General features: G+C 47.9%; 1 protein-coding gene across 3 annotated transcripts in view; it reads right to left on the bottom strand.

The window, feature by feature from the left end:
* LOC117431683 (slit homolog 3 protein-like) overlaps positions 1-15545 on the bottom strand; it is a 100619-nt gene that overhangs the window by 15209 nt on the left and 69865 nt on the right. For all 3 annotated transcript variants that reach the window (XM_058996509.1, XM_058996510.1, XM_058996511.1), the window contains 17 exons: positions 14885-14956; positions 14300-14463; positions 13053-13197; positions 11865-11936; positions 11361-11432; positions 9445-9516; positions 8875-9018; positions 8246-8409; positions 6319-6469; positions 5622-5696; positions 5324-5467; positions 4674-4817; positions 3031-3194; positions 2154-2286; positions 1344-1412; positions 911-982; positions 628-699 (listed from right to left, as the gene is read on the bottom strand). In XM_058996509.1, the coding sequence (XP_058852492.1) occupies positions 628-699; positions 911-982; positions 1344-1412; positions 2154-2286; positions 3031-3194; positions 4674-4817; positions 5324-5467; positions 5622-5696; positions 6319-6469; positions 8246-8409; positions 8875-9018; positions 9445-9516; positions 11361-11432; positions 11865-11936; positions 13053-13197; positions 14300-14463; positions 14885-14956 (1929 nt within the window). The remainder of the gene's footprint in view (positions 1-627; positions 700-910; positions 983-1343; positions 1413-2153; positions 2287-3030; positions 3195-4673; positions 4818-5323; positions 5468-5621; positions 5697-6318; positions 6470-8245; positions 8410-8874; positions 9019-9444; positions 9517-11360; positions 11433-11864; positions 11937-13052; positions 13198-14299; positions 14464-14884; positions 14957-15545) is intronic.

The following is a 15545-nucleotide window of genomic DNA, read 5'->3' as shown; positions in this document are numbered from 1 at the left end:
AGATAGGAGAGAGATGCAGGAACGGCTGTCATTCAGCCTATAGAGGGGAGATGCACTTACAGCAGATAGGAGAGAGATGCAGGAACGGCTGTCATTCAGCCTATAGAGGGGAGATGCACTTACAGCAGATAGGAGAGAGACACAGGAACGGCTGTCATTCAGCCTATAGAGGGGAGATGCTCTTACAGCAGATAGGAGAGAGATGCAGGAACGGCTGTCATTCAGCCTATAGAGGGGAGATGCACTTACAGCAGATAGGAGAGAGACGCAGGAACAGCTGTCATTCAGCCTATAGAGGGGAGATGCACTTACAGCAGATAGGAGAGAGACACAGGAACGGCTGTCATTCAGCCTATAGAGGGGAGATGCACTTACAGCAGATAGGAGAGAGATGCAGGAACGGCTGTCAATCAGCCTATAGAGGGGAGATGCACTTACAGCAGATAGGAGAGAGATGCAGGAACGGCTGTCAATCAGCCTATAGAGGGGAGATGCACTTACAGCAGACAGGAGAGAGATGCAGGAACGGCTGTCATTCAGCCTATAGAGGGGAGATGCACTTACAGCAGATAGGAGAGAGATGCAGGAACGGCTGTCATTCAGCCTATAGAGGGGAGATGCACTTACAGCAGTCTCAGGGATTGGAGGCCGTCGAACGCCTGTGCTGGGATGCACTTGATCTGGTTGTAGCTCAGAATGCTAAAAAAAAAAAATCAAAATAAATTAAAAGATACAAAAAACCCAAATCAATACGACAGCAGCTGGAATAACGATGCCCTGTTTACATGTTGAGACTCAGAGTGCAAATGCTACATAGAATTCATATGATAGATACGTACATCACATGTGAATTACTGGGCAACTGAAGTGACAGAGAGTAGAGAGAAGAAGTGCTCACTGTTCAACTTACAGAGTGGACAGCTGGGTCATGTTGCTGAATGTCAGTGGAGCCAGAGAGCTGATGCTGTTGTTGCTCAGGTCACTGAACAAAACAAACAAATACAAAAGATTAAAACTAAGAATCAGACTAGGAAAGAATGAGCTTCGGAGTCGATGCAAGAGGAGTGACCAAAAACAATTGCAAAGCAGTGATTAAAAGTGACCCCTGTGCCACTGTCCCATCGCCTGGCACTCCCAGCAATGCTTGTTACAGGCTTCAAATCCCACAGCTGGTCCAATACAGCTGGCAGTCTGTGTGTGTTATATTTCTGGATTGATTTTGCAGTTTTCAAGTTGAAAAGTGCCCTGTGCACCACCCCCTTCCCCCTGTGGGAGGCGCTCTTGACAGGAGCTGCAAGTGTGAGGTGTGCGATGGAGTGCGGGGGAAGGAGAGTGGAACCTACATGAGGGACAGGTGTTTGAGGCTGGCCAGCTCCTTCGGGACAGCAGTCAGGACGTTACCCTCCAGATACCTGCAATTACAAAATACATGCAATACAATTCAATGCAATACACAGAGGAACACATTTTACATTTACACAGCATTCAAATGCAATGGCTTTTGAATGTGTGTGTCAGTGCCTGTGTGTGAGTGAGTCTGTGAGTGTCAGAGCTGCCAGCTTGATTCATTTCAGACACACAGATGTCAATGTCTCATTACAAGGCACTTTCCCACAGTGTGAATTATAAGCCTCTTGTTTTTTTGTAATGTAAGTGTAAGGTGCCAAGTATAACCCTTACATTTTTCTTTATTTAAAACGCATTTTGATGCTGCAGTTATTTTGTTATGTTCAGACAGATGGACAGACAGATAGACAGACATACGGGGTACTCACAGCAGGGTTACGTCAGGCACACAGACAGACAGACAGACAGACAGACAGACAGACAGACAGACAGACAGACAGACAGACGGGGTACTCACAGCAGGGTTACGTCAGGCACACAGACAGACAGACAGACAGACAGGCAGACAGACAGACAGATGGGGTACTCACAGCAGGGTTGCGTCAGACAGACAGACAGACATACGGGGTACTCACAGCAGGGTTACGTCAGGCACACAGACAGACAGACAGACAGACAGACAGACAGACAGACAGACAGACAGACGGGGTACTCACAGCAGGGTTGCGTCAGACAGACAGACAGACAGACGGGGTACTCACAGCAGGGTTGCGTCAGACAGACAGACAGACAGACGGGGTACTCACAGTTCGGTCACGTCCTTGGGGATGCCCTTGGGCAGGGAGCGGAGCCCCCGGTTGCTGCAGCGCACCACAGTGTCAGTGCAGGAGCAGGACTCCGGGCAGCGGGGGAGGGGCAGGCAGCTGCTCTCCTCTGTACCTGCAGGTGGCGACAGAGAGAGGGGCATGTTATCAAATAATTGCTTTTTGCTTTTTCTGAAGAACAAAATAAGCTGCCAAGCCATAATTTAAGAAAGGACTAAATTACAGCAAACAGCATTTAAAGATTAAGCGCACACAATATTGCTCTTGGCCGAGGAGTCAAGTGTTTTCACCTCTCCCAAGACGAGAGAACACATTCCACCCGCACAGCAAGCAGAACCCGGTAATAGCTGCTTTTAATCTTGGAGACAAACAAGATGATATCTGCAAAGGCTTGACTTGCTCCAGAGATGAAAAGGAAATCAGCGAATTAGGAAATGAAATGCGAGTTCATGAAGTCTCTGGATCGATCCAACAATAACAGCTGGCCTGTCTAGATCTCCTGCAGATCAGTGCGGGAGCCAGCAGCTCTCTTCTAAGAGAGAACTCACTGGAGAGCTGGGCCGTGCTAATCTACTGTATGAGCACTAGCGCCAGCAAACCATTAGATATGCTGCACTGACAGTGTCCTGGAAAACCCAGGGAACTGGAACCCTTTGAGATAGTCATGGATCTGAGCAATTACTCTTAACATTAACCTGTGTCTGATTCGTGCAAAAGCAGCATACGCTCATTCCATCGAATTGTCTGCTTGTGTTGCACCATTATGACCGCTTTATTCCTCTCAGATAATCTGCCTTCGCCTCTGCACCTAAGGGTCCCTCCCGGAGTGTTAAATGATATGGATGTGTGCCTGTCTTACCGTCGCAGGTGAAGTCAGGCAGAGCCACATCCTGGATGGGGATCTCCTTGAGGAAGGCTGGCTTCTGGCAGCGCGGGTTCCCACTCACCACCTTCCTCCTCTTCAGCCAGTGTCCCAGCCAGGCCAGGTGGCAGTCACACACAAACGGATTCGACAGCAGATTACTGAGGGGACAGACAGACAGAGATATCAGAGCACTGACGTGCAAACAATCAACACATCGATATCAGAGCTGAGATAATACAAGTTCAGGAAATCATCCAAAGCCAGCCATGTTTAATATACAGATTGATGGAATGGGTGGAGATATTACAGTTGAATCCATTCCAGATTGTGGTGTTATTATATATGGGTGACATTGCTAAGTGCTGGACTGACAGTGTTGGAGACTCCCGAGGTAAGGTTATGACTGTAGTTTAGAGATGCAGTCACCTCACCTGTCCCCCGACGCCAGGCTGAGACACACCAGCTCTTACACAGACCCAAGAAGCTACTTTATGAAAAAAAAACAACACTAAAGCTCTCAAAATAATGTACCGGTACATTTTATACAAAAATATGGGTGTCTTCGTACACCATTCAACCGGATTTTACCACTCCCTGCACTTTTCACAGAAATTAAAAAGTGCTTTTAGGGCTGAAAATACTTCACGTAAAATAATGAAACCTGCAAACGATCCCAGCCTGACCACCCCGTCCCAGATGGGGTTCAGGACAGGAGAAACACTTGCCAACTCCATGTTAAAAGAAGAGATCGAACGAGAGATCAGATCCACACAGCATTAGCACACAGCTGTTCCCTAATCCCTGTTTACTTAGTGTTCACAGCCCGCCTAGTATTTTTAGTGAACCAGAGCTGGCATGGGATGTGGCAGAGTCAGACGTTGGATAATTAGAGAGCTACCAGGCACTGAGAGGCATCTTCCAGTCAGGAGAGAGAGAGAGAGAGAGAGAAAGCAGGGAAAGAGCATCTCTGTGTGATGTGGTCCCTGTATTAAACCCAGCTTCTTCTCTACAGAAGGCAGCTCCCCATCTTAACCGCGCTAGAGTACAATGGGGCGCTGTGTGTGTGTGTGTGTGTGTGTGTGTGTGTGTGTGTGTGTGTGTGTGTGTGTGTGGAGTGCAGGGCAGGATGTGCCTGGGACAGGGACTTCGTCAACGTCTGTTCCCAGCATCTCTTAAACTCAGTGTCACAGCCAATAGAACGGGTGTGGCACTAGCGGAACCTCACACATTTTGACAATTAGATCCCAGGGACCAGTCAATAAGACACTTTAAAAGCACATTAAAACACAGCTGCAACCTTTTTCTTTTCAGAAATGCAGGCCCCTCGTCATGGGTTACTGGGATGGTTCCCCATGACTTATTACTAAGTCTGTCTAAAGATTTATTTTAGAATAAAACTGTTCTGTAGCATTACTCAGCCCCAGCAGCTGACCGGAAACCCATTTCTGAGCAGCTTGGGTTCAGCAACAAACCAGACCCCCAACCGGGTCAGTGTGAGAGACGAGGGGATCTCTGCTCTCTTAGCTCCAACATCAGCTGGGTTTCCTTACTGCTCTACTTAATAGAGCTCGCCGCTGCAGATAGCTGCCACTGCAGAATGCCTGTGAGAGGCGTGCTCAGAGTTCAGAGGTGCTCACATGGTGGAGAGGGACACCAGGCTGCTGAAGGCTCCGGGGGTGATGCTGGAGATGCGGTTGTCGTAGAGGGACAGCAGCCGGATGGAGCCGAGCCCTGTGAAGGTGTTGTTGTCGATGCAGCTGAGCAGGTTACTCCTCAGCATCCTGGAACACAAACACAGTGAGAGTCAGGGGCTGCGTCCACACACTGCCTGTACAAGCCTGGTACTGAGCACCAACAACACAGGGAATCAACACAGGGCTATCCACCCTGCATCAAAGACTCTTGAAATCTGACCACTGTGACTGAAACTGACTTGCAATAACGTGGAATAACAACGGGTTTGAGTAGCTCGGGGGTTACACTGATGGGCCGCAGTGTGAAACGGTGCTTTTTGTAACTTATGTGGTCAGTAGAGTGCTGGGGAGCAGGGATGTGAAACCCACAGGACTCTTTATGAGTGGCCTTGTTCTAGCCCTCATCCTTACAGTTTGTTTTGGAGCGCAAGTGTGCCCTGGCTACTGTACTTGGACTGGAGACTTGAACTGCCAGCAGTAATTAGTGGCTTGTGGGGATTGCTATTCACTAGTTTCAATACAGACAGACAGACAGACAGGTGGAGACAGATATAGCTGTGCAATGCTGTCCCTGTAGCTGGTGATTCACTCACAGTGTCTTGAGTCCTGTCAGTCCTCTGAACATGCGCCCCTGCACCGTCTCCAGCTGGTTCCTAGTCAGCAGAAGCTCCTGGACCCCCGACGCCCCATCGAAGACCCCCTCGCGCACCTCTCGCAGCTTGTTGTTACTCAGGTTACTGTGGGAGATGGACAGAGACACAGACAGACAGACAGACAGACAGTTTGCAGAATTATTTGCATAATTTTAGTAGAAAACTTAAAAAGTAAAAATACAACTCAGGAGCTGAACTGATTAAGTAATAAATGAAATAAAAGCCCACAAAGACGTACATGTTACGCAGGTTCGGAAGCTTCTTGAAGATCCCTGACGCCTCCAGGACATGGATGTCATTATCATTCAGCCGACTATTGATGAAGAAGGAGAGCGTTAGAGGGACAGTGGTCTGCGAGAGATTTTCCAGTGTTAAAAGGACTGTTAAGAGGTTCCTGGCATTCGGAAACATTAGCTTGTCCAGCATTTTGACCTGACCAGTTTTATAAGTCTATGCCAATCTTGAATTGTTTTTCAGTATAAGACACTGAAACTACAGTGCGGCCTCGTTACTTCACAGTCAGATAATTCACAAGTGTGTTTATTTCACATGTTGGCAGTAAATTGTATATGTGCTTAGCTGTATCAGGGCCCTTCACTAGTTCAATGTTTTTAATATGTGACTATTTTGCTGTGTGTGAAACACAAGTGAGGGGATAGCTCTGTATGCAGTAAGTTATCCTGTCGTGTGTTCTTACAGGGTCGGTGGTGTGGTCGGGGAGGTGGGCTGGGATGCGGGTGTGTTTCTGGTTGGGGTTAGGGTTAGGGTTAGGGGGTAGCTCTGTATGCAGGAAGTTATCCTGTCGTGTGTTCTTACAGGGTCGGTGGTGTGGTCGGGGAGGTGGGCTGGGATGCGGGTGTGTTTCTGGTTGGGGTTAGGGTTAGGGTTAGGGGGTAGCTCTGTATGCAGGAAGTTATCCTGTCGTGTGTTCTTACAGGTCGGTGGTGTGGTCGGGGAGGTGGGCTGGGATGCGGGTGTGTTTCTGGTTGGAGCAGTCGACGACAGTCCCCTCGCAGCGGCAGCGCTCCGGACACACCAAGTCCTGGAAACAATCCCCACTGAGACGAGTGCGGTAATCCTCGGAGCCTGGCACGGGAAGAGCACAGCGTGGTCAAGAGAGAGGGAGCTGGACTCTCACTCACTGACGCACGCACGCACACACGCACGCACGCACGCACGCACGCACGCTGACACTCACTGCCTCACTCAACACGCAGGCAGACACAGTCACTACAACACCTTTATTTGTTTATTTTGCTGAAATGCCTTACTAAATAACAAAAACAATGAACTATGACAAAGATAACTAATGCATCACGGGTATGTTTGTAGTTTCTCCATGCAGATTTCCCCTGTATTTGCCCAGTATAACTGACACTGTCTGTATGGAGTTACTGCAAGATGACACCCACCCTTGTTAAATTTTTCTCCATAGAGCCACAGCCGAGCAACAGCCTATTGAGGTGGTTTGAGGCTCTGGGGCTGTCTAATCCGAACCGTGAATCATTACAGTGCCCCTTAATTCTCCCTCAAAGCCGGATTCGGGGTGTTGCTGCTCTTTATTGTGTCGCGGAGAGAAGGCCCCAGAGCTATCCCAGCATGCCATGCTGCGTGCCAGCGCCCAGCGGTCCCTGGTGCTTGACAGAACCATGTTGAGCGAGTCCAGGAGGAAGCACATGGTTAGATCAAGCACAACGGACAGCCGCACGGAGAGTCAGAGGAGAGAACAGCCAGACAGAGCAGCCAGGAAGCCGGGCCCAGACAACGAGGCACCCCCATGCACAGACGGGCGCCTCCAGCTCGCTGCCCCGGAAACACAAGTACCCCAAAAAACAGATGTACCCCCCGGAAAAAAGCCCCAGAACACATACCCAGATTTAAATTGGACCCAAAATTTTCAGCTTGCGCTGCTGTCATTGTTCCAAAAGAGATGCATCCCCCTCCTCCCCAAACAGTAATTCCAAAGAGAAAGACTTTGCAGCAGTTACAAAGAAAGATACGATAAAAAAAAAAGTACAAGCTTTATTCAGTCACCCTTTTTTTCAGCTGTGGCCAAAAGAAATACCGCAAAATATCCAGAGTTGAAACCAAACCCCCCACACACCTTTGATGTATTAAAAAAAGATAAATTATACATCAGAGGATGATTATGAAGCATTTTTCCCACATACGCTGCAGATTGAAGCTGTTAATGCTGGGGTTAGTTGTTCTTGTAGTGTAGGTCTTCTCAGTGTAAAGCCAGCGGCCTGTGAGAACCATGTTAGTATCAGCACAGTCCGGGAGGTTGCACTGGCGATGGCAGTGCATTTCACACATGATATGGTAAGTAACGTGAGCTGCCGGTGTTGAAAAGCACGTCTCTTCCTCTCTCTTCACCTGAAACAAATGGCCTTGGAATGTCCTGTCCGCATTCCTGAGGCGTTAGCACAGCCCTTGAGAGCTATGCTCCCCTGCACCAGACCATCAGTCGAAGCTGCTGCATGCATTTACATGATGATGAATTTATACAAGGCTGTGGTGCCAGCCAGCTAGTGCAGTCTTTAGAGTCAGAGGCTCTCGGTTCAACTCCTCATCTCAAGGCTAGTTTTTTTTAAGTTGCTACACAGTATACGGCCTTATTAAAAAGCAGCTACTGTATGCGCCCTAATGTAGCAGTATAAATTAGCATCCAGGCTTTGAACAGCATCTGAGTAGAGAATATTATTTCAAGCGTCCTGCAGGTGGACTGAATAGCAGTCTTGCAGTTTGACAGTGACGTTAAAGTTAGGATTAAGTAAAAGACTTGATGGACTGTTTGCATTAGGTTCATGTGTAGATGCCCCTGGAAGCATGTGTGCTCCTGTCGGGGTTGGGGGCGGTTACCTGAGCAGCGGAACTTCTTGCCCTTCACCTGGCTGATGCGCTTGTTGGCAAGCCGGCGGGGGTGGCTGCAGCGCGCTCCACTCGTCTCGATGGGGTTGTTCAGCAGGTAGTCAGCCAGCCACTTCAGGTGACAGTCGCACACAAAGGGGTTCTGAGCCAGGTGCCTGGGAGAGACAGCAGCAGGAGGATCAGACACGTCTCTACTACAGGACCCACAGCACAGTGCATGAAGAACATCACACACACACACAGTCTCTACTACAGGACACACAGCACAGTGCATGAAGAACATCAGACATCAGTTTTGTACAGTTTTACTTTAACATGATACAGGGGGTAGGGACTGATGATCGAACCCAGGTCTCCTTGGTTATTGAGACTAGTGAGCTCAGTCAGTGAAGCAGACAGACTATAAGCAGACAGTAATCTATATAGCTGCCACTCTACAGCTAACGAAGAGGAGGTTGCTTAAGACTTCATATCTGGAGCCCTCACATCGCAAATTGATTATTTATGGGTTTTAACATGTTTCAGTGGTGCAGTGGTGTTTAATATGAACTGGTTAATGTGTGTGCGTCCCTGTGAGACTGTGTGAGACTGTGCTGCTGCTGCTGTCGCAGGGTACTCACAGTGTCTGGATGGAGCGCAGAGGAGTGAAGAGCCCCTTGCTGATGGTCTGCAGCTTGTTGTCGTACAGAGACAGTAGGTTGAGGTTCTGCAGGTCCTGGAAGGTGTTCACGCGCAGGCAGTTAATTTTGTTAGCGTTCAGCAGCCTGCAGAGCAGCACAGGGAACACAAACACGGTGAGGAACAGCACAGTAGCTTCACTGAGCAAGTGCAGTGGGCAGTGTGGTGTGATACGGATTGTGTCTCCTGTCGGAGAGATGAGATGAGGTTAAAAGCTCTAAAACCACGAATGCAGACGAGCCTCTGCCCTGTTACACAAGTACTTTACAAGTGTTAGGGACAGTAAAAAAAAATCAATGTAAAATTACAATTCCTGAGCAATACAGCATATAGACACACACCTGTGCATTCACCATCATACCCTGAGACACAGACACACACCCGCGCATTCACCATCATACCATGAGACACGGACACACACCCGCGCATTCACCATCATACCCTGCACACACATACAGGGTCCAGTACCCCCTGCCTGCATCCCCTCTCTCTCCATGTGAAAGGACACTTACAGCAGCTGGAGTGAGACGAGCCCTTCGAACAGTCCCTTGGGTATCTCCACGATCTTGTTCCCGTACAGCACCCTGCAGAGACACAGAACACATCATGCAGCGCCGTCAGAACCACGCACACCCATCTCAGCGGACCACGGAACAACCCCAGCATGTACTGTCTGTCTGTCTGTCTGTCTGTCTGTATGCATGTGTATACTTGCATATTAGAATTCTAACTTTTCTAGGAAATTATCAAAGCATTTTGTACAAAGTTAAGTGCATGTCTCCAGAGCTCTCATGCTTCAGTGAGAAAATAGACTGGTGATTGATTAAGACAGACAGCTTCTTACTGTGGGTTCTATTAATACTTGAGGTGTTATTACAGAGGAGCTAACACATGACTCCCTACTAAATTCATTAATCCATACGGAACTAAATCTGCAGTGAACACCAATCCTTTTTTCAATGCTTATTGATAGCAGCAAGTGGTGTCGTTTTTCACTATAAAAGCGGTCTGTGTTGCTGATGAATTCATGTTAGGTTTAGAGTTGTATAGAGATGGAGTTGAATTGATTCATGTTTTCTTCATTTGTAATTGCTAAGTGTTGTAGTGACTGTGTGGATTGTTAGATTATTATTATTATTATTATTTATTTCTTAGCAGACGCCCTTATCCAGGGCGACTTACAGTTGTTACAAGATATCACATTATACATTATTTCACATTATACAGATATCACATTATTTATTTATTTTTACATACAATTACCCATTTATACAGTTGGGTTTTTAGTGGAGCAATCTAGGTAAAGTACCTTGCTCAAGGGTACAACAGCAGTGTCCCCCACTGGGGATTGAACCCACAACCCTCCGGTCAAGAGTCCAGAGCCCTAACCACTACTCCACACTGCTGCCTGCATTGTTCGGGCTGAGAACAGCAAAACTCAGGAACGAGGTACAGCAACACATTTGCAAGATAAGGTCCCCCAAATCATCTTATGTGAAGTAACATGAAAAAAAAAAGAAATTCAGAAAGTGGCAACTTAACGTACGAGAGAAAGAACAACACGTTGCAAGTTTCTCACAGCATTTCAACATGCTATTTTTTACCACCTCTGTCTTGTAGGCATCACTGTGCTCTTATGAGATTCTCTAAATAATGCAGCATTCAGATCTGACTCTGCGCTGCCTAACACACCCCAGTCCTGATTTGAGCGCAGCTGCTTTCAAACCCATAGAGTCGAAAGTATTGGCATCGCATGCGAATGATACACCACATGTGGCGTTCAGCAGCCTACAGTGGGCTGGCTCGTGTATGAGGATCTGAAAGCTTCTCAAGTCGTATTACAGGTCGTCACTCTGTGCCTCTGATGACAAGCTGCTTTCAGGGTCAAAGGGGTTCAATTGGCGAGGCTGCGGTTTGGTGTAAATTGGAGAGCATTTATAACCGAGACAAATAAATATCACGTTTCGGAAAAGCTCCAGCTAAATCATGTGATTCTGCACACTGAGAAGTGCCTGGCTCAGAAGCAGCTCTAATTGAAGACAGACACAGGGAGGGTGTCTGTGTGAGGGGTGGGGAAGGGAAGGGGGCAGTGGGACTGGGTGTCTGTGTGAGGGGTAGGGAAGAGAAGGGGGCAGTGGGACTGGGTGTCTGTGTGAGTTGAATGGAAGGGGGCAGTGGGACTGGGTGTCTGTGTGAGTTGAATGGAAGGGGGCAGTGGGACTGGGTGTCTGTGTGAGTTGAATGGAAGGGGGCAGTGGGACTGGGTGTCTGTGTGAGTTGAATGGAAGGGGGCAGTGGGACTGGGTGTCTGTGTGAGTTGAATGGAAAGGGGCAGTGGGACTGGGTGTCTGTGTGAGTTGAATGGAAGGGGGCAGTGGGTCTGGGTGTCCGTGTGAGTGGAGGGGAAGGGGAACTGGCTGGCACTCACAGAGAGGTGAGGGAGCGGAGACCCAGGAAGGCATCCGGGGCTATATCCACTATCTGGTTCTTGCTGAGGTCTCTGCAAAAGAAAAAACAAACTTAGATTAGAAACACTTAACAGAGACTATTGGGATCCACTGCTGTTTGGATCATTAAAACCAGTTTATGCAAATTGTGTATGACGTCTCTGTTTTAGAATTGCTCCGATTTGAATTTGATTGAGCATGTGCTGTATGTCTATAGAAGTCTAGGAAAGATGACCTACTATACTGTATGCCGAAAGACAAAAGTGCTCAGAACTGATGTCTGGTTGATACGACACCAAGACCACTGTCAACTAAATTATTCCTAATTCATCAAACTCTGGCTGCTGCAATCATTTTTCCCAAGAGTGTGTAACATCCCACAGCCTGGATGTGCTTCTGTGGAATTCAATATTCCACACGAATGGAGCTGCAGCCATCCTTTTTTATTTGAACACGCCCCAGAGCCCCGTCTCAGCTGTACTCACATCCTCTTCAGCTTCTTGTACTGGGAGAAGGCGCCACGGGGGATGCTTTTGATCAGGTTTTGCTCCAAGCGACTGTAATGAACAGAAACACCCATCAACCCTCTCATCACTCACAATGCTAGTGCCATTAACCTTGTAGCTCCTTGCATACAAGCCCACTCCACATGAAACCAGAGCACTGCCTTGATGTGCAGCCAAGGACAGGTTAGTTAACAGGTTAGGATGCAAACCTTGAGGTTAACTATAACCCTAACAAAGCAAGACCTGGACAGTCACAGACAGTACTGCACTGAAGACATGGGAAAGGCTTTTAGTAGTTCCACGTACTGCGAAGTCTGAAACATTAGTGCACCAAAGAAAACTGATGTCCAATAATGTGCCACAGTCATGGCAGAGGACATGTTAAAATGTAGTTTTATTATATTTGATATGCAATACACAGAGTGTGGGGGCAGCAAGAGTATGAGCCCACCCCATCTCTAGTGCAGAATCAGATACTAGTATCAGCACCTAGAAACTAAAACATCTAGCAAAGCTGTTATAGCAGGTCAGCCCTGACTTTTCTAATAAAGCCAGCATCTCCTCCGCTCTCTAATCAATCTCCTCTGGTTTGTGTGTGTGGGGGGGGGGGGGGGGGGGGAGAGTGCTTTCATCGCCTCCTCATTTTCCATCTCGACGGCTGAGCTGGACAGACGGGAGGGAGATAAAGAGCTTCAGGCTTCTCGGCAGATGCCAAGCCACATTCCAGGACAGAGGACGAGCCCATCCGTCTTCCTGACTGATGCTCTTCCAGCACCTTGGTGACGTCCCAATCCATCCTGCCCACGCAGGAGATCAGCAGAGCCATCGATTCACACTACAGTTAAAAATGGGGCAGGGCGACTGAGAGTAGAGTGTGTAGACTCATGCTCATTATTATTGAGATGCTGGTAATGACAGTGCTGCAGAGCTGAGAGTGGAGTGTGCAGACTCATGCTCATTATTATTGAGATGCTGGTAATGACAGCGCTGCAGAGCTGAGAGTGGAGTGTGCAGACTCGTGCTCATTATTATTGAGATGCTGGTAATGACAGCGCTGCAGAGCTGAGAGTGGAGTGTGCAGGCTCATGCTCATTATTATTGAGATGCTGGTAATGACAGCGCTGCAGAGCTGAGAGTGGAGTGTTCACACTAAGCTGTGTTCCTCACATTTCCACGATGCCCTCTGGCAGGTTGGCTGGTATCTCGGTGAGCCCCTTGCCTCGGCAGTCCACAATGTTGTTGTTGCAGGTGCAGGAGGGGGGGCAGGATGAGGCCTGGGCACTGCAGGTATGGGGCTCCTTGGGCTGGGGACCTGGCAGTGGGGAAGACAGGAGGCAGAGAATAGGTTCATTCATTAAACTAGACTACACTTCAGTATCTTTGATTCAACTGTTTGCATGTTTAAACATTTGTTTTTGCACTTTGACTCACTTCTACCAAGAACTACCAAATGTCCAGCCTTCACCTCTGAATCAAGAGGGACACACTCTGGAGCGCAATGAACCACTCACAGTACGTCTCAAGAGACATGCCTGGATTAAAACGGATTAAACCAGCCGTCTGACACACAGTCACTACCCAGAACCAAAACAAAGAAAATGACTCCTCCTGAATCTCCCATCCATACCACTGACAAAACAGGATTGATCTGCCAGCCATGGGACCCAACGACCCTGCACAGTAAAGAGCTGCTCTGGCAGTAACATGAAGACACGTGTTCAAAAAGCGTTGGCTGGGTATGGACCAGGAATTCCTGAAACGCGATGGTGCCATTTCACAAGGGTTCATTATCAAGAGCTAAGTGATATTACCCAGACTATAAGTGACTTGACAATTGTAGAGCAGACAGTAGATTTACAGTACAGACCACAGCAATATATTGTACAGAGCAACAACAAAAACAACTTCACTCTTTAAAGAAGCCTGAAGGGCTGAGCCGGCCAAAAAAAAAAACCCAACAACAACTAGAAGCCAGCAGCCTGTGTTTATAATTAGTGGTGAATCGAGTTAGCTTGTGGAGATGCATCTCTTGAGTGATTACTGCAATGCACGCTGAAACGCCCCACACTGTACACTGTTAAGGCACTGTCTTTTAGAAATACTAAAAGAAACTTTGTAAATTCAATGACACACGCTTCAACAGCAATCTTCAGCATCTTGCACGTTATTTGAAATGGTAAAGTTTGTTTATAGAAACTTTTTAAGAATTTATAAGCACTCTCTTAGGCAACGTAAACTTGATTTGTTTAAAACAGTATTTCAAAAACAACAGTCCCTGAAGTGCTCCTTGAAGACATCGAGAGACCACGTCTCAGCTGATCCGTTACTTCTCTTGTGTCAAACAGCAGTGTTTACCTGCACTGCTGCTCTGTATCTGGTGCCCTATCATGCTACCTGCAACATTGTTTCTTTACCTGTACAGATGAAATCCTTCTTCTGAGCATCCGCCACATTGAGGCCCCGCATGTGCGCCGGAGCCATGCACTGCGTGAACTGCGCAATCCCCCGCCGCTGCCGCAGCCAATCAGAGAGCCAGGTGAGGTGGCAGTCGCAGTGCAGGTTATTGGAGTGGAGGCGTCTGGGGAGGAGCAAGTGAGAAGCACAGCCAATCAGAGAACAGCAGGTTAGACACTGAACCAGCAAAGAGACGGAGACCCATATGGAGTTCACTCGCTTCTCATTTAAGGAATACAGCGTTTACTCACTCCTACTCTATTGTGAGAAGCAGATCCTGGCTATACCAAGGGTTAGAAGCAAGACACATTCCAATTTATTATATAAAGCGACTCAGGGGGCATTTAATGATGGGCAGAATCCCTTCCGATTTAAACTTGAACCCACAATTCAGCACGACCACCGATAATCTACTAATGGTATCTCTGCACATCATTAATAACTACCATGAACACCAAAACAGTTAGTGTGCCCTACTTAATTTTGTATCACACTATAGGATCCTACAGGTCTCTCTTACCACAAGTAATATGAAGGGTACTTACAGAGTGCGCAGTTTGGGCATGTGGTGGAAGCTGGAGAGCGGGATGAGGGTGATGTTGTTACTGTTGAGAGTGCTGCAACGAGAGAGGAAGGAGAGAGAGAATCACTACGAGTGAAGCCTGAACGTAGCCGTGCGGTTCCTGCAGCAAAGCAAACAAAGAGCACACCGGGTGGACTGCTGACCGCTGATGTGCTTCCAGTTCAGCAGCACCAGCATCATGCTCACCTGCTACCATGTGTGCCCCCCGCAGAGCTGCTTCTCTGATCTTCTTACCCCGAAGGGCTAGTGGTTAATGCACCAAGACAGACAGGATACACAGTGGCCCGAAGGGCACTTGAGTGTTTATCCCACGCGAAATTAACCATTTGCTTGACAGGTTCATGAAGTCGTCTATTTTTGTTTAATAGATTGAACATTGCGGGCGCTGTGGAACACTCTGAATTCTCTGAATTAACCCCTCGCTGCTGCAAGATGGCCAGTGAAATAAAAAAAACAGGAATACGCTTTGGAACACCCTTACTGGCATAGTAGAAGTAAGCTTTCATGTGCACAACCTGTGCAGTAGACGATAAATAAAGAAATGAGCCATGATTTCGTATCACATTCAGACACAACTGACACATCTTGCATGTCAACCGGCCCCTCCCGTTTACTGCCCTCTA

Source organism: Acipenser ruthenus, chromosome 22, assembly GCF_902713425.1.
Source record: "Acipenser ruthenus chromosome 22, fAciRut3.2 maternal haplotype, whole genome shotgun sequence".
In the NCBI taxonomy this organism is placed as follows: Eukaryota; Metazoa; Chordata; class Actinopteri; order Acipenseriformes; family Acipenseridae; genus Acipenser; species Acipenser ruthenus.
Note: the sequence above shows the minus strand (reverse complement) of the source record. Positions and strands in the feature narration are given on the sequence as shown.